The following is a 19,638-nucleotide window of genomic DNA, read 5'->3' on the forward strand; positions in this document are numbered from 1 at the left end:
GCTGCCCTTGTCCTTCTAGGTGGTAGAGGTCGCGGGTTTGGGAGGTGCTGTCGAAGAAGCCTTGGTGAGTTGCTGCAGTGCATCCTGTGGATGGTGCACACTGCAGCCACAGTGCGCCGGTGGTGAAGGGAGTGAATGTTTAGGGTGGTGGATGGGGTGCCAATCAAGCGGGCTGCTTTATCTTGGATGGTGTCGAGCTTCTTGAGTGTTGTTGGAGCTGCACTCATCCAGGCAAGTGGAGAGTATTCCATCACACTCCTGACTTGTGCCTTGTAGATGGTGGAAAGGCTTTGGGGAGTCAGGAGGTGAGTCACTCGCCGCAGAATACCCAGCCTCTGACCTGCTCTCGTAGCCACAGTATTTATATGGCTGGTCCAGTTAAGTTTCTGGTCAATGGTGACCCCCAGGATGTTGATGGTGGGAGATTCGGCGATGGTAATGCCGTTGAATGTCAAGGGGAGGTGGTTAGACTCTCTCTTGTTGGAGATTGTCATTGCCTGGCACTTATCTGGCGCGAATGTTACTTGCCACTTATCAGCCCAAGCCTGGATGTTGTCCAGGTCTTGCTGCATGCAGGCTCGGACTGCTTCATTATCTGAGGGGTTGCGAATGGAACTGAACACTGTGCAGTCATCAGCGAACATCCCCATTTCTGACCTTATGATGGAGGGAAGGTCATTGATGAAGCAGCTGAAGATGGTTGGGCCTAGGACACTGCCCTGAGGAACTCCTGCAGCAATGCCCTGGGGCTGAGATGATTGGCCTCCAACAACCACTACCATCTTCCTTTGTGCTAGGTATGACTCCAGCCACTGGAGAGTTTTCCCCCTGATTCCCATTGACTTCAATTTTACGAGGGCTCCTTGGTGCCACACTCGGTCAAATGCTGCCTTGATGTCAAGGGCAGTCACTCTCACCTCACCTCTGGAATTCAGCTCTTTTGTCCATGTTTGGACCAAGGCTGTAATGAGGTCTGGAGCCGAGTGGTCCTGGCGGAACCCAAACTGAGCATCGGTGAGCAGGTTATTGTTGAGTAAGTGCCGCTTGATAGCACTGTCGATGACACCTTCCATCACTTTGCTGATGATTGAGAGTAGACTGATGGGGCGGTAATTGGCCGGATTGGATTTGTCCTGCTTTCTGTGGACAGGACATACCTGGGCAATTTTCCACATTGTCGGGTGGATGCCAGTGTTGTAGCTGTACTGGAACAGCTTGGCTAGAGGCGCAGCTAGTTCTGGAGCACAAGTCTTCAGCACTACAGCTGGGATGTTGTCGGGGCCCATAGCCTTTGCTGTATCCAGTGCACTCAGCCGTTTCTTGATATCACGTGGAGTGAATCGAATTGGCCGAAGACTGGCTTCCGTGATGGTGGGGATATCGGGAGGAGGCTGAGATGGATTATCCACTCGGCACTTCTGGCTGAAGATGGTTGCAAACGCTTCAGCCTTGTCTTTTGCACTCACGTGCTGGACTCCGCCATCATTGAGAATGGGGATGTTTGCAGAGCCTCCTCCTCCCGTTAGTTGTTTAATTGTCCACCACCATTCACGACTGGATGTGGCAGGACTGCAGAGCTTTGATCTGATCCGTTGGTTGTGGAATCGCTTAGCTCTGTCTATAGCATGTTGCTTCTGTTGTTTAGCACGCATGTAGTCCTGAGTTGTAGCTTCACCAGGTTGGCACCTCATTTTTAGGTACGCCTGGTGCTGCTCCTGGCATGCTCTTCTACACTCCTCATTGAACCAGGGTTGATCCCCTGGCTTGTTGGTAATGGTAGAGTGAGGAATATGCTGGGCCATGAGGTTACAGATTGTGCTGGAATACAATTCTGCTGCTGCTGATGGCCCACAGCGCCTCATGGATGCCCAGTTTTGAGCTGCTAGATCTGTTCTGAATCTATCCCATTTAGCACGGTGGTAGTGCCACACAACACGTTGGATGGTGTCCTCAGTGCGAAGACGGGATTTCATCTCCACGAGGACTGTGCGGTGGTCACTCCTACCAATACTGTCATGGACAGATGCATTTGCGACAGGTAGATTGGTGAGGACGAGGTCAAGTAAGTTTTTCCCTCGTGTTGGTTCGCTCACCACCTGCCGCAGGCCCAGTCTAGCAGCTATGTCCTTCAGGACTCGGCCAGCTCGGTCAGTAGTGGTGCTACCGAGCCACTCTTGGTGATGGACATTGAAGTCCCCCACCCAGAGTACATTTTGTGCCCTTGCTACCCTCAGTGCTTCCTCCAAGTGGTGCTCAACATGGAGGAGGACTGATTCATCAGCTGAGGGAGGACAGTAGGTGGTAATCAGCAGGAGGTTTCCTTGTCCATGTTTGACCTGATGCCATGAGATTTCATGGGGTCCAGAGTCAATGTTGAGGACTCCCAGGGCCACTCCCTCCTGACTGTATATCACTGTACCGCCACCTCTGGTGGGTCTGTCCTGCCGGTGGGACAGGACATACCCAGGGATGGTGATGGCAGAGTCTGGGACGTTGGCTGAAAGATATGATTCCGTGAGTATGGCTATGTCAGGCTGTTGCTTGACTAGTCTGTGGGACAGCTCTCCCAATTTTGGCACAAGTCCCCAGATGTTAGTAAGGAGGACCTTGCAGGGTCGACTGGGCTTGGTGTTTTGCCGTTGTCGTGTCCGGTGCCGAGTGGTCCGATGCCGGGTGGTCCGTCCGGTTTTATTCTTATTATGACTTTTCGTAGCGAGATTTTACAACTGAGTGGCTTGCTAGGCCATTTCAGAGGGCAATTAAGAATCAACCACATTGCTGTGGGTCTGGAGTCACATATAGGCCAGACCGGGTAAGGGCGGCAGGTTTCCTTCCCTAAAGGGCATTAGTGAACCAGATGGGTTTTTATGACAATCCGGTAGTTTCATGGCCATCATTACTGATACTAGTATTTTAATTCCAGATTTTTATTTAATTAATTGAATTTTAATTAATTAATTGAATTTAAATTCGCCAGCTGCCGTGGCGGGATTTGAACTCATGACTCTGGATTTTAGTCCAGGCCTCTGGATTACTAGCCCAGTAACATAACCACTATGCTACCGTACCCCTGAAAAGCATTTGTGTGCAGACATCAGGTGAAGACAGGATCAGACTGTGATGCCTCAAGAATCAAATGACCTATCAATACTCATTGTCCAGATTCACACGTAAAAAATGATCAGATGGGCCCAGCACCCATTTATGAGGAAACACTAGAAGGCCTTTCTTGATACAGGAATGAATATTCTGCTTGGTATTTTAAAGGAGATATGTAATTAGAACAGAGTGGAAACAGTGGAAATGTGATGATTATGTGAACCCTCATTGCATAGTAAACAGATATTACACAATTAGTGGTTTACTGATTTAAATAAAAATAAATACCGAACAATTATGCTTTTGCACTTGTATTTCCATAACTATCAATTACAAATCTTCATAGATAACCAATAGATGTGGAACAATATCATTGGATGCAATGCATTGTTACAGAATTAGGTATACTAAAGTCTAAACTTTGTAAAATAATGTGGGAACTTTTAACAGTAAGTGGTATCTAGTTTTTTCTTTAGTCCATAATAATGCATCAATGCAAAGCAGTTTTGAATGTACATTGGCCCAAAATGTAGGAATCAGTTCTGATCTACTCGAATACACTAAAGTCAAATGGTATGAGAACCCCCGCCCCCCCCTGCCAACCACCCGCCGGAAACCATCTCAATGAGCAGTGGCTGCAATATAGCACCAATCAGGACCAAAGTCATATTTTAAAAGTACCTAGGTCTTTTGCACTGTCAATGAATCTTTAAAACTTTTGTTAAATATTTGGACAAAGAAGACACTCCAACCCACACTCCTAATATTAAAAGTTAGCATCAGTGCTTTGTGCATGAGTCAAAGAATGGGTGCACAGTGTTCTGTTATCGCTGCTGTTGGGTGTATTGGTCAGATTGAGATCATTCTGTAGTTTAGTAAGAGTCTCCTGACTGCGATTTGCAGCAGGCAGAAAACCAGCTTGGATCAATAGCTGCAATCATGGACCACCTTGAAAGTTAAAAGCAGATGCATTTTATCACAACATAATTTAGAGAACTTTGAGTTTTATGGACATTGGAGGATATGGGGGAAGATTTCCTGAATTACATGTATCAAAATTGTTTACCCTGTAAAATCAATGCATTTACAATTTTGATACATCTAGTACACGAAGGAAATCTTCCCCCCTCCTCACCGCCCCCCCCCCCCCCCCCCACTGTGGTAATTTTGTGAATTGTCTTTTAGGAGAATTTGATAATTGTAAAGAGAGCGTACAGATTAAAGGCTATGGTGAAAAGTCCACAATGTCTTGGACTATACACAATGTCTTAGACTATACATAATGTCTTAGACTATACACAATGTCTTAGACTATACACAATGTCTTAGACTATACATAATGTCTTAGACTATACACAATGTCTTGGACTATACACAATGTCTTGGACTATACATAATGTCTTAGACTATACATAATGTCTTAGACTATACACAATGGGCTCGATTTTAGGGTCGGGTTACCTGCGGGTTTCCAGCGGGGGGGCCCCGAAAATCCCGATCTCCGATCACGTGACCGGATTCGGACGAAATCCCGGCCACTTCCGGGTACCGCGCTGACGTGCGGGGCTACGCGCGAAAGCCACGCTGGTGGGAATCCCGCAGGCAATTAAAGCCAGCGGGGTTCCACTTGAGAGTACTTACCTTGCTCGTTGTGGTCAGTTAATGAGCTGAAGCAGCTGTCAAAAGAGGCCCTGCGAATACACAGGGTCTGCTCAGACGAGGAGGAACGCGATGGACACCTACAGACGCTGAAAGACGCCCTAGTAAGAACGGGATATGACGCTCGACTCATCGATCGACAGTTCCGACGGGCCACAGCAAAAAATCGCATAGACCTCCTCAGGAGACTAACACGGGACGCAACCAACAGAGTACCCTTTGTCGTCCAGTACTTCCCCGGAGCGGAGAAACTACGCCATGTTCTCCGCAGCCTTCAACATGTCATCAATGAGGACAAACACCTCGCTATGGCCATCCCCACACCTCCACTACTCGCCTTTAAACAGCCACCCAACCTCAAACAGACCATCGTTCGCAGCAAATTACCTAGCTTTCAAGAGAACAGCGTCCACGACGCCACACAACCCTGCCACGGTAACCTCTGCAAGACATGCCAGATCATCGACACAGATACCACCATCACACGAGAGGACACCACCCACCAGGTGCATGGTTCATACTCCTGTGACTCGGCCAACGTTGTCTACCTCATACGTTGCAGGAAAGGATGCCCCAGAGCATGGTACATTGGCGAGACCATGCAGACGCTGCGACAACGGATGAACGGACACCGCGCAACAATCGCCAAACAGGAGGGTTCCCTCCCAGTCGGGGAACACTTCAGCAGTCATGGACATTCATCCACCGACCTTCGGGTAAGCGTACTCCAAGGCGGCCTTCGAGACACACGACAACGCAAAATCGTCGAGCAGAAATTGATAGCCAAGTTCCGCACCCATGAGGACGGCCTCAACCGGAATCTTGGGTTCATGTCACGCTACACGTTACCCCACCAGCGAACAAATGTTATCTGTTTTTAATATAATGGGTCATTTGCTGGCTCTCTCTGCCTTCCGGATGTTTCTGCCTCTCTCTGTTTTTTTTCTCTGTTTTTTTTCCCTGTTTGTTTGTTTGTTGAATGTGTATTCGGGGGTTCTGCAGGTGACACCTCTCTGTCTGAACACGGTGATTGCCTTGGCAACGGGCAGTTGCAGGGGCAGTCTGTAAACACCATGTATTGTTCTATATGTATAAATGCGTAGGCTTCAAGGAGCTCCTGAAACATTTACCTGAGGAAGGAGGAAGTCTCCGAAAGCTTGTGAATTTAAAATAAAATTGCTGGACTATAACTTGGTGTTGTAAAATTGTTTACAATTGTCAACCCCAGTCCATCACCGGCATCTCCACGTCAAAAGAGGAAGTGTGGGATTTTACGTTCAAGGCAGTCAGTTTCCCACACTGGGGGAAACAGGACCCTTCAAACCAGGCGTGTTGCAGCCAGCAGCCTGTGGCAGGTGCCAAGGTGCGCTCCACGGGGGAGAGCCCTCACCCACGCAGGAGGCCACCGCGTCACATAGGGCAACCCCTGCCCCCCACCACCCCCCGGCCAAGCCAGAGGACAGACCGACACGAAACCGCAGCCCCAGTCCGAGGACCCACACACCTACCCTGCACAACCCCTCAGACCAACACCTGCCAGTTGGGTGGTGTGTGGACACCCTCGGAGGACGAAGACCATGACCAGCACCAGCAGCCTCGCAGTCCACGCCGTCCGCCGCAGAGACGTGGATCCCCCCAACACGGTGTGGTTGCACGCCCACCTGCACAGCAGGAGGGAGGGCTACCGCAGAGAGAGACGCGTCGCAGAGGGCACTACCCTCGCCACAGGGTCCACAGACCGAGGCGCAGCTCCCCGGACCTCTCTGAGCAGCAGTGCACAGGGAGGCGCAGATTCGCTCGACATGTAGTCGTGGAGATCTGCAGCCTCTTTCATGCCAAGCTGCTCCTGGCTGGCCCCAGCACCAACTGCTTACCTGTCGCTGGCAAAGTCACCACTGTCCTCCACACCTTCTCCTCCGCATCCTTCCAGGGTGCAGCCGGCTACACCGCCGATGTCTCTCAGTCGTCTGCGCGGACGAGCCCTGCAAATACACCTGCACCTACTCTGCAGTAACACGATGGGTGGCATCAGTGGTGGGTCCTCATAGTGATACCCAGGAGCGGGCATTATTGGACACAATGGACAGGATTCGCGGAGACATGGCAGTGGTGGTGTCAATATAATGTGTGCTGTTTGTGGCTCTGAAATTCAATATGGGTAACACCCATGACAAACCCTCAGACACCCTTGTGCACCCCCTTCATGCTGACGAGACGTTTGCCTTACCCTGCCTACTGCACATATGTGATGCATGCCCTGTGGCTGCAGCACAGGTGGTGGCAGGTTGAGTGAGGCTGGCCGTGAGGGAGATGCACGAGAGGGTGAGTATGGGATGGAGCCATGAGATTGTATGAGGATTGGGTCGCGTGTTAGTGGCAGGATGAGTACTGGCGAGGTGAGTAGGTGGAGGTAAGATGAGGATGGGGTGTGAGTGGGCATGAAGGGTGATGTGACAGAATAGTGTTGGCGGTGCCGAAGGAGATTTGGGGTGGGGGCAGTGTTGTGGCAGACGGAGTGTAGGGGAAAGACTTCGTGTTCTCACTGCGGCTGACCTACTGCGGTCATTGCAGCGCCTCCTGCACTGTATGCAGGTGGGCCATATGTTGGTGGCGCAGGTGACCCCTTCTGCCACCTCGAGCCAGGCCTTCTTGGTGGCAGAGGCAGGCCGCTTCCTCCCGCCCGCCGGGGGGAAGATCTGTGTCCTCCCCCTCCTCCTCACCCCATCTGATGATACCTGGGGTGAGGCATCATTAAACTGGGAGCAGCCTTCCCCCTGGGCTGCTCCATGCTGCAATTTGTCCCATTGGTTGCAGCATCTGTCAGTGGAGGACTGCCCCTTTAACTAGAGAGCCTCCAGCTGACAGATCGTACTGCGCATGCGCAGCCCGACCGACGCGCAGGCCAGCGCCGTGGACCCCGGAGGAGCAGGTAATTGGATCCTATTAGTGGATTGCCTGCTACGATCGCGTGGGCAACCCACTAATTTCGCCGTTCGCGTTTTCGACGCTCCCGGAGGACCACCCGCTGGGAACCCGCAGGCCTGCTAAATTCGAGCCCAATGTCTTGGACTATACATAATGTCTTGGACTATACACAATGTCTTGGACTATACATAATGTCTTAGACTATACACACATAGGTGCAATGGGCTAAATATTTTCCTCTGAGATGTAATTTCTATGATTATATCCAACCACAATGGATCAGGCAGTCTCCTTTAAAAAATTCTTCACGTTCTTGGGAATAATTTGAGCTGAGATGACTGTGCTGCATATACATAAAATAGTGCAAGGGAATTCCTCAAAAGGAATCGGAAAGAAACATATCAAACTGTTCAAAACTTCTTATAATATGATTTTGAATAATTATAATCATTTGTTTCTGATGGTTTATCAGGTGAGTAATTGACCATAGACTTCTTAACTGTTTAGTTGTAAAAACATGGACCGAATGACATTTAAATCTTGATGACTGTGAGCCCTATTGATTGATTCTGAAGATTTTTATTTCTTTTCTCCTTGTAACAGTACATTTCAAAAAATGTTCCAGCCTCTGAACATGTGAGACGGCATGAAACGGAAACTTCATTTTCTGCAAGCCAGCCGTCGTCCATATCTCATCACTCCTCCACAACTACACACACATCCAGCCATAGGTAATGAACTATTAATGTGTAAGCACTGCCACTTTCACGTGAAGACAGCGACAATACAAGAAACATTTACTTTATTAACTTTCAAAATTACAGGATGGTACAGAATTATTGCTGACATGAATGCAAACTGGCTGTGACTGTTATTCCAAATATACTACTGATGGAGACACCTGCTCACAATGCCACTGATCTGCATGAGCACAGAATGCAAATAATTGAATACATGATTAATCTGGTGTGTTATCATTAGTTCTGTGTGTAGCTTCAATCTCCACAGCCAATGCCTTCTAAACTCTCCCTCTTGAATAAATCCAACTCTAGTTTCCTCACAAGCAGAGTTGTTTAGTGTCATAAGGACAACTACCTGTTGAATGCAGTGTCCCTCTGTTATGTGTGTTTTGACTTTAAACATAGGAGCAACGGGAATTAACACAGGGTAATTTTGCCATTAAAATTCCTTCCTACAGTGCATGATCTTTCCCATTACGGCACATATAATGTAATTGGCATAATCCTGCTATTTCCATTTCTAATAACTTGCTTCTTAATCTTTCTCTATGACAGCAGGGCATTCTTTTTCAAATATCTTTTACAAATACAAGTTTGGTGCTGCTGATTTACAATATTATTCATGTCTTACCTTTGTTTCTTTTTAAGTCATTAAACTTCTTTTGGACCTTAAGCCAGTTAACCATGTCATTGACATACTGCACTATGGCATATATGAAGGTTGTCCTCTGTCACTGAAAATGTACTTGCATCTTTCCATTACAGAAGTTATTAACACTTGCAAGTTATCATAATTACATTTTTTACTTGCAGTTCAGCCGTTGTCAACAAAAATTGTACTCCACAGCTGGATTAACAAACTCTTCAACATTTCTTCTGGTTAAGTGGATCATTAGCTGTTTATGAGTGTTAAATGCAGGTGCTTTGTGATTACTACTAGTCTTTCAGTATCATTATAAAATTGCATGTTTCAAAGCCATGCATTCCTGTGATTTTGTTAGTAGTACATTAATTATGCTGAAAAATGGGCATTCTCTTATTATTCATCAAAGGAGGTGTGCCAGACCTCTAGTTGTAAAACAGTACAAGTAATAGAAGAGATTAAGAATGGCACATATGCAACAAGGCCTGTGCAACAAATCACATTCGACACTGATGGCTCTCTTCAATTTAAAATTATGACACTAGACATGCATTAACAGAGCTCGGTGTTCCAATTGGCTGTAACTCAGAATGAAGAATACCTTCAATAAATGAAACTCATTTTCTTTGCAATTGACTATTACCATCCTGAGAAAATTTTCATATGTAAAGCAAAACAAATGTTATGACTTGCAGTTCAAGGCTACATTATTAGCATTTAGCAGATTTACGCTTTCTCCAAAAGATGAGACAATTTAGATGGAGTACCTTGTAACCGTTGTACTGGCAATATTAAAGATGAACTTTTAGTATTTACTTGTCGTACACTTCACATATCATTATAAACAAATGTAGGTCATAGCTGCGATATATTCTGTTTTACCGAGGACATTACAGGGCTGACTTTAACTTTCGGCAGTGGTGGAAAATCATGTGGGGTGTATAATGGGCAGCCGATCAGCTACCGCTCATTTTCCACCACTGCCGAAAGTTAAAATCAGCCCTTACAACTCAAAGGGATACTCCTCTCATCAAGGTTGTCTGGCATGGGGTTTAAACCCTGCACCTTCTGATTGACAGGCGGGAATGCTACCGTTAAGCCAAAGGTTCACTCATTGTACATGGTGTGTGAAAGGAATAGGCATGATGGACTGAATGGCTTTGTCTTATTTCGTGGTTTCTTATAGCCTTATTCTTTTTGGGGGCCTTTTTGTGGATATATATTCTAAATAATAAATGTTGGTATTGACATGATTATTTGAGTTTGCTTTACAATTTCTAACATTTTTGAGTATGTGCTACTTCAGCAACATGCCATTCTACTAAATTATACAACATCGCTCTTCGAGCCAGGATTCCACACACAGTGACTTCCCAATCTGGGATGAGTTATCTTGACAGAGCCACTGATTAGAAGCAAAGTATCTTCCACAGGGAAGGCTTGGCTCTCTCCTGTGGCTCCTAGTGACTGGTCATGGAGTGCTATTGGCCCTCGTACTTGACCAACCCCAAACATGACAAAAAATGGGGGAGGAAAGTTGTTTTCTAAAAGATCAGGATACTGATAGTGTTTCTATTATTTTTGAATAATTGGTGATGTGATATATTGTTATGCATATATATCAACAAGTGCCCATGAATTACAAATAAAATATAACTCACATCATCCTTTCAAACTAAAAGTTACCCTTTTTCATGGCAGAAACTTCTATTAAACTAGTTAGATAATTTATCATATCCTGGGGTACATTTAAACTTGTTACTAATATCTATCTAGCAAAATTCTGATGAATATACGGCTCTTTGCTATAGAAATGGAGACCACACATGGAGCGCAGAGCAGACTGAGAGTGTTACTTCGGAGATGCATTCTGGTATGATGACATCCTCATTAGAAACCAGCAAATGTAACAGTCCTGTGGAACCACGAAGCAGGCTAAGTGCAGTGTGTAGTCATCATGACACAAGGCGTCCGATCTTCCATTGCAGAGATTCAGTGGATTCTCTCAGAGACTCACCTCATAGTGACAGGTATGAGATTAATCATTTTACTACTCAAGATTGTGTTCTACACGTATTTATTTCTGGACTGAAATGTAATGTATTATGCCCAACAATTGCACTGCCATTCTGGCGGACTCCTGCTTTAAGTCCAGTGGGATTCCACTGGAATGGCCATAAACATAGCGCGACCTGGGTACCCTAGTTCTTGGTCTTAGGTACAAGTTACATGTACGATTTTGTGGGGGCAGGGTCTCTGCCTGGCCCTACCAGACCATCAACGAAAGGTGGGGCAGAAAATCCTAGGGCCTCAGATGGAACTCATCATACCATCAGCACAGGTATACTTGGTCTCACCAGGTGTATCTCAATGATAGCATTGGAAGTTGGGTCCACCTGAGAGTCCAGACCTGGGTTGTGGCCTGGACCACCAAAGATTAGAGGGTGATTTTTTAAATATATATATATATTTGAAAGCAGCCTCTTGACAAAGGGGACTCAGTGGCGGGAAAACTCTTCTTCCCAATGGGAGTGCAGGGTGGAGTGGGGGGCGCATAGATTGCAGATGTCCCCTCAAACTGCCAGAGCCCTGCTCATGGAAGTCCATCCCCCGGCCCTGTGAACTAGGGTGAGCAGCGATGTTTCGTGGCAGGCACAACCCTGCTCAGCTGGTGGAATCATGGCCCCCTAGATTTTCTAGGCCTATTTTTTTTTTAAACTTCACTATAGAAGTAAAAATATTTCTATATGTTTGATGCCAAAATACAGTTGTGCAGTGTGTCGCACAGATGTTCTATGGATTATTTTTAAAACTTTAGAATGTGTAATGCTTTAGTTAAATTTAAAAGTCATTCTGCTGTTGTGCTGTGTATTTACTGAAAGAATATGTAATGTTTCTCTTAACTAAGAAACTGGCAGGGAAAGTCACTTAGGCAAGTGTGGATTGATTAGGGAAAGCCAGCACAGATTTGTTCAAGGCAGATCGTGTTTAACAAACTTGATAGAGTTTTTTGAAGAGGTAACAGAGAGGGTAGATGAGGGCAATGCAGTTGATGTGGTGTATATGGACTTTCAAAAGGCATTTGATAAAGTGCCACATCATCGGCTTGGCATCTGTGGAATAAAGGGAGCAGTAGCAGCATAGATACAGAATTGGCTAAGTAAAAGGAAACAGAGTAGTGGTGAACGTTTGCTTTTCGGACTGGAGGGAGGTACACAGAGGTGTTCCCCAGGGGTCAGTTCTAGGACCACTGCTTTACTTGATATATATTAATGACTTGGACTTGGGTGTACAGGGCACAATTTCAAAATTTGCAGATGACATAAAACTTGGAAGTGTAGTGAACAGTGAGGAGAATAGTGATAGACTTCAAGAGGCTATAAACAGGCTGGTGGCATGGCAGACACGTGGCAGATGAAATTTAACACAGAAAAATGCGAGGTGATACACGTCAGTAGGAAGAATGAGGATAGGCAATATAAACTAAAGGGCACAATTCTAAAAGGGGTACAGGAACAGAGAGATCTGGAGGTATATGTACACAAATCTTTGAAGGTGGCAGGGCAGGTTGAGAAAGTGGTTAAAAAGCATACGGGATCCTGGGCTTTATAAATAGAGGCATAGAGTACAAAAGCAAGGAAGTAATGATGAGCCTTTATAAAACACTATTTCGGCCACAGCTGGAGCACTGTGTCCAGTTTTGGGCACTGCACTTTAGGAAAGATGTGAAGGCCTTAGAGAGGGTGCAGAAGAGATTTACTAGAATGATTCCAGGGATGAGAGACTTTAGTTACGTGGATAGACTGGAGAAGCTGGGGTTGTTCTCCTTAGAGCAGAGAAGGTTGGGAGGAGATTTGATAGAGGTATTCAAAATCATGAAGGGTCTACACAGAGTAGATAGAGAGAAACTGTTCCCATTGGTGGAACGGTCAACAACTAAAGGACATAGATTTAAGGTGATTGGCAAAAGAACCAAAGGTGACATGAGGAAAAACTTTTTTATGCAGTGAGTGGTTAGGATCTGAAATACGCTGCCAGAGTGGGTGGTGGAGGCAGATTCAATCACAGCTGTCAAAAGGGAACTGGATAAGTAAGTGAAAGGAAAAGATTTGTAGGGCTACGGGGATAGATCGGGGGAGTGGGACCAGCTGGATTGCTCTTGCGTAGAGCTGGCACGGACTCGATGGGCTGAATGGCCTCCTTCCATGCTGTAACCTTTCTATGATTCTATGATTCTATGAAATATATCTATCAGCAAGCCTACAGGGAATAAGAGAACACGGTTTCAAGTTAAAGCTGTCAAAACAAAATAGGAAATGTAGGTGACAATTTTTAGTAAGGGAGTAATGGTTGTGGAACCGATTACCAATAGGGGTGGTGGAACAGAAAGCTACTGCAGATTTTAAAAAAGGACTGCGTGAATTCCTGTTGGGAAAGGGGATACCTTTTATCCCCTATGATTAGCTCCAGAATCATGGTAAGGAAACTATGGACTGTTTTGGAAGAGGAGGCTAGATGGTCTCCTTCTGCCCAAAACATTATTATGTTACTGTGCTTCAAACTACAAAGCTTATAGAACAATTTTGAAGTAGTTTGAAACACATCACATCACAATACCTTATTATGTGCAATCAATTTACAATATTCGACATTTGCAGGGACATTAAAATGCTTTCTACCCTGAAATTATCTTTATTTATCTTTTTATCTTCTCAGAATTGGATTTAATTGCTAAAAAGATTAAGCTTCCAATCTTTTGTACTTTGTATAGTTAAACATTTAAGACTTAACCAGAAGAACGTGCAAGTTTGCTGGAGGCCATTTTAGTGTAAAGAAGCTGAATTAACATCCGTAAAGATATAGTATTAGAGCCATGTTTATCATCTTTGCATTCTTTGTTGTCATTGTAAAGTGTCCTGTATGAGTGTCCTATGGCTTATTGGGTGGATGCAATATGTTCGGTGGCATTGAGCTGTGCAGATCTTATCTGCTCTCAACTAATGTGGCACTGGAAGGATTGACAATTGCCCTCAGTATCCCCATGCTTGGGAGGGGAAAACTCAAGTGAAATTCCTAATCCTGATTTCTGTGCACAGTCATGTGTTTATGTGTGGCATATTGGTTAAGGACAGATTTGGGCTTGGGTAGTGTGAGTACGTTCACTGTCCAGGTTCATTAATGAAGAATGACCATTGACCGGGTGAGGTACCAGAGGGCTAGCTGCAACTAGTGAAACCATAATCCTGCATAAGGATAGAAGGAGTAAGTTAATAAAACTGGAAAGAAAATTTGAAAATATAAAGGCCTTGCAATACAATTTCTCATGCTAGCATACAGATGAATTGAAGAGGTACAATGATCTAGTTGCATCTATTTTAACTATCTTACAGTATTTCAAGTGTTGCTACTATTGATTTTCTTTAGGTATGTGTCTGCCCTCACAACACCAGCCCGGTTGTCACCTGTTGATTTGCATTACTCTCTCCCTTCATATGCACCTGGTTTTGAGATGTCTCCATGTGGATCTACTCACGCAACGTCATTGCCTCCAGCGGCAGTGGGTTATATGGTGGAAGATGAACAGCCTTTGTTGAGAAGGTACCACATGCACCAACAAGACAACCAGAGACACGATCCCTACAAGCAGCGCCGCAGCTATCTTCATGACAGCTTTGGAAGTCTACCCCCCAGTCCAATGAGAATGGTAGAGGATGATGAGTATGAGACAACACAAGAGTACATCCCAGCACTAGATCGACCAAAGAAAATGGCAAACAGCAGTAGAAGGTGGAGAAAAACAAAACCAAATGGTCACATTTCACACAGAGCTGAATGCGACTGTGATTCAAACTCAGATAGTTGCTGCTCTGACACTGATTCTGATGGTGAGAAAGCAGGAGAGCGTACACCTTTCTTAAGCACTCAGAACCCTCCAGCAGCAAACACAGAAACAGCTTCAGTATTCCGGTCTTCTGATAGTAGGACTTACTCATCCAATAGGCACAATGTGCGAGAGGACTTACACACCCGAGTAACACGTGTAAAATCAAATCAAGACTCGATCCCTGTGTAAATGCCATAGATCTGCAACTGTAAAAATATTTTATTTTATATAATTATCAAATATTCTAAAATTAAATTAAACATTTTATTTTCATTTTAGCAAAGTTGTCTTACAGCTAACAGGAAAGTCTTTTATAGGGAAAACATGTATTTATATGTAAAATATGATTTACAGTTAAAGACAATGATGGTGTGCCAAATTTTCACATCATGAGTAGAATAATATTGTGGTGCCTTTTGCTGTATGCTGATACCAGATTTCCTGCTGATGTTTCAGTTTTGTAGTGTTTCTACCTTGGATTCATTATATTATAAGTCCTTTATTTGTTTTTTATTTTTACCACAGATTCTCTTACATTTGGACAGAGTTATATTTCTTTGAATTCCAGACTCAGACATCTGTATCTGATATTATTTATCTATGTACTGGTTCCTGAAACATCAAGTGACATCCTGGCTGAACTCAATTTTTTATTTTATAATATTTTATTTGATTAGGAGGACAGAATATAATTATATTTATTTTTCTGTCCCTCAACAGATTAATAAATATTTCTTATTTTTTACAAGAAGAAAATAATATTGAAGATTAGATTAATATTTGCAGCCCATCTCAGCCTAGGAATCTACCAGGATAAGATCCCCTGGCACCAGACTGGCAGCCATTTTCTCTGAGTCCACTTTACTGACTGTTTCTCCAACATAAAAATTCGAAGGTCAGTGCAAACCAGATATGACATTCAGACGTCACTAAACAGTCTGCAACATTTGCAGTTATTTGGGTTTTTGTTATCAGTATTCTCAACTGTTTTCACCAGAAAAGTACAAAAGCACCATTTGACAAAAAAATCAGACTGCTTTCGTTTCAATGTTATTTTTAAACATACTTTGAAAATGGTCAGATTGGAAACTGGAAATTAATAAGCAACAACTTTGTGATATTTGTTTTTGATGGGATTTTTGCAACATGATTTTTGCATGTCTTTACCATTCCAAATGGACTGATGCATGGGAAGTTAGGAATGAGAGATTTAACATGTTTTTAATGAACTGCATAACTTTTCATCTATTGTCCCTTTTAGTGCAGGTTTATTATGGGTTCTGCAAATCTTTTATTTGTACATTTCAACTGTTTGCCATGCAGGGCTGTGAAATATGGAATTAGCATTGTCCATTTTGAAATAAACCTATATTCTTTACTTTCACTGAACCCCAACGCTTGTTGTAAAACATTGCATGCTAAACAGCACATAGCATAAATCTATAACATGGGACTGAGGAAATGTAGTGCCCACAATACAATGATTAACTGTTTTCCCAAATTCTCACAATGCATTCATCTTCAGCAAAGTTGAGACAGGGCCCAACCAGCCAGCTGTGAAGATTCCAGTTATGTTACTCCTTCTACAATTGATTTGCTTCACAAAAGATAAAGCAGAAAGCAGAGTAGGGTACAGTGTGTGACTTTTAAATACTTTATTTAACGTTAATTGTTACCATTAGTTCTTCAAAAGATTACGATCATGAGCATTTAAAATAAGCATGAATGTTTGGCACTCCAGTGATTCTATGTTTACTGTTACTGAAGCATTTCTGGCAAGAAATTTTGCGCTGCTAGCTTTGTATCTTCAAGATCTGTGAATCCAAGTCTCTGAGCTGGTTGCTATTATAGAACATGTTAGATACCATTTGGCAGAACAAAGAAGGCATGAAACCACATCAGATTTGTTCTGGGGTGGGGGGGGGGGGGGGAAGAGAAGAGGGGGATGAGTCAAAGATTTTGCAGAAGGTGAATGCCGTTATATGTTTGCAAAAAACAGAATTCCTTCATTATTTAATTGGCAGCCTATTCCACTTCTGCTATTGACATGATTGCATGCTCAACTGATTTTTTATCTTTTATGTTACTCTTAACCTTTCTTCTAGAAACCATCTGAAATGGTGTTTTGCAACCTAGCGTTTTGTATGCCAAGTTCTAATTTTTATTTGATAAACATTCCTATCTTTACAACAATTTGCCTCCGGTTCTCTGGAGATTCATTTTATAGTTTGATCCATTGAGCCAGCCTTAATGTGAAGCATGTCAGGGCTTAGAGAATTCACTTGTTCTGCATTCATTCCTACAGTTGTTTTTTAAGAAAACAAAATGTATCCATTGCTTTATTAAAATGTTCAATCTACTCTTTATACTATGAAGGTGGTGGTAACACTTTAGGAAAAATAGGCCTGGATTTTGGTCCCTATTTTTCAGCATGAACAGGACAGTAGTGAGACTAAAATTGCAAACAGTTACTTACCGACAACTTCCTGCCTGAGGCCTGTGATTTTCAAGCTGGCCTCAAGTTAGGTGCCAGATCCCCTGCTGGCAAAGGGCAGGAGCCTCATTAAGCTATGCAAATCAGGGTCCTAAGATGTAGTTAGAATGCCAATGCCATTTTGATTGTTTCTAGCGTGGCACCCACCCAGGGGTAAACCCGCCCATTACTCAGGGCGGTAAATGATTCGAACCAGTCACTTAAAGCAATCCTTGGAAGCAGGTCTGGCAAGAACAAAAATCAATTTATTTGTCAGATTTTTGGCTGCAGGGTGACCTTTCTTGCACTCGCTGCACTGTTGATAATTCTCCACCACTTCATTAATGCCCTCTGTCCAGCCCTCCCTTTCAACCATTGCTGCATACCTGTGATCTGTGGCTGCCCACTCACTTTTCCCGCCTTCCCAAAACGGCGAGCTGCCTAGCAGCACCCAAAATGTGTGGGCAAATCACCAATTGAATTTAAACGAGGGCTGGCCATCAAAATAGTTTAGGCCTCTTGCCGATGACATTGGGTAGGTATTGCACATTGTCCGCCCGATATGCACCAAAGACCAAAATCCGGGCCATAATTACAGTACTAATGTATCATTATAGGATGCAACTAATGTCAGAACACTTGTCTACTTTTTAGCATACATCAAAGCATACATCATTTAAATGCTGCTAAGATTATATACTATAAATCAACGGTAAAACCAGACCTGTGGAAGATTTTTTTGCATTAATCACTCAGATACTCCAGTTACAAAATTACACCCTTGCTTGCTCACTGAAAAATTTCAAAATTATATTTGCTAAACACAATTTATAAAGGTAACATAACAAACGTCTTTTTGTGTAGATGATCGAAAATGCATGGTGTAGAAAACAATGTGGATCATAACAGTGAGGACTGTTCTTCATTTTGAAATGCATTTACTACAGTAACTTTTGTAATTTAGCATTTAGAATTCATCAGTTACAGTCATGCAGACGTGATCACATTTTATAGTGGTTCTAGGTACAACTATGTATACTTATACTGCTGTTAATTGTGTATCTGGATGCCAAGGTACCAAGTCTTTATGTTGTCAAAAGCTTTCCTCTATTGTACTTTTAGTAGACTAACTTGCAACATTTACCTCTTCTGTAAAATAGGATGATTTTTTTTTCTTCATTTATTTTTAGTTCTGTTAGTTACTGGCTGTTTCATGTTGGCAGCCATCTTGATGCTTCTTGATTCAGAAATACTCCAGGATGGTCCTTGCAAATTATCATGTGATACATAGCAGGATCTTATTTTGTATTAAATTCTTACATTGTTGTTTTGTTGTTTTTTTTATTGTTTCCTTTTCCCTTTTTTATATCCCCCTATAGCATACATCATCCCCAGGCACTGAAAGTGGTGCTCTGTATCCAGTCACAGGGATGTGTGAAAGCAGCCCTCTGATCTCCCTTCTTTTCCTGTATGGAAGTACTTCATTTCAAACTCTTTTCTACCCAGAGCTTCAAGAATTTTGATTATTTCCAGTGGGAACTCACAAGTACTTATGCCTACTTTGAGTGGGTGACGACAAAGCAAATGGTTCTTCTATTCCTTAATTACAAGATTCTATTCAACTCATTATAAACCACATTGCATAAAGTGGTGTAATCTTCAAAGCTGCATTCGATATTTATCACTTGATACTCTGCAGTGAGATTCTGCGGTGCATCGGTAATAATTTTTGGTCATAATTCATTATTCCCTTCATTAACAACTTTCATTTGTGCTTCAGCATTAGTCAGAAAATTATTCTTTAATATTTTAGTCCTAATATGACAATTTCCTCTTTACTTCAGTGATTTAATCATTAATAAGGATATTTTTGAGAACCTCATTGCTATTCATTGACAATAATAAAAAAAATGTTTCATGATTGGATAGTTCGAGACACTGTGAAAAAAAATTATAAATGAATTTCAGAAAAGGTTTGCCAATGCTTCTCAGAGACTCGTAAGAATCTCACCTTTGAAGTGGCAGTTTAGCAGCTATCTACCTCAGACATGACAAGATTTATTAGGCTTTTCTACAAGTGCCACAGCCGCTTGTCATGTCTGATTTTTGCCCATGTACATATGTAGTACAAGTACAGAGGACTTGTCTGAGAACAGGATCAGTGCCACAACATCCAGCAGCAGTGGTCAGGTCTCAATCAGGCAACCACTGCAAA

The 19,638-nt window shown here is 43.4% G+C and overlaps 1 protein-coding gene across 2 annotated transcripts in view; it reads left to right on the forward strand.

The window, feature by feature from the left end:
* LOC137332456 (pro-neuregulin-2, membrane-bound isoform-like) overlaps positions 1 to 16,832 on the forward strand; it is a 563,304-nt gene extending 546,472 nt beyond the window's left edge. For both annotated transcript variants that reach the window (XM_067996313.1, XM_067996314.1), the window contains exons 8-10: positions 8,287 to 8,414; positions 10,878 to 11,096; positions 14,491 to 16,832. In XM_067996313.1, the coding sequence (XP_067852414.1) occupies positions 8,287 to 8,414; positions 10,878 to 11,096; positions 14,491 to 15,139 (996 nt within the window). In that variant the 3' untranslated portion in view covers positions 15,140 to 16,832. The remainder of the gene's footprint in view (positions 1 to 8,286; positions 8,415 to 10,877; positions 11,097 to 14,490) is intronic.
* Positions 16,833 to 19,638: the final 2,806 nt, after the last annotated feature.

The sequence above is a fragment of the Heptranchias perlo genome, chromosome 14, assembly GCF_035084215.1.
Source record: "Heptranchias perlo isolate sHepPer1 chromosome 14, sHepPer1.hap1, whole genome shotgun sequence".
Taxonomy (NCBI): domain Eukaryota; kingdom Metazoa; phylum Chordata; class Chondrichthyes; order Hexanchiformes; family Hexanchidae; genus Heptranchias; species Heptranchias perlo.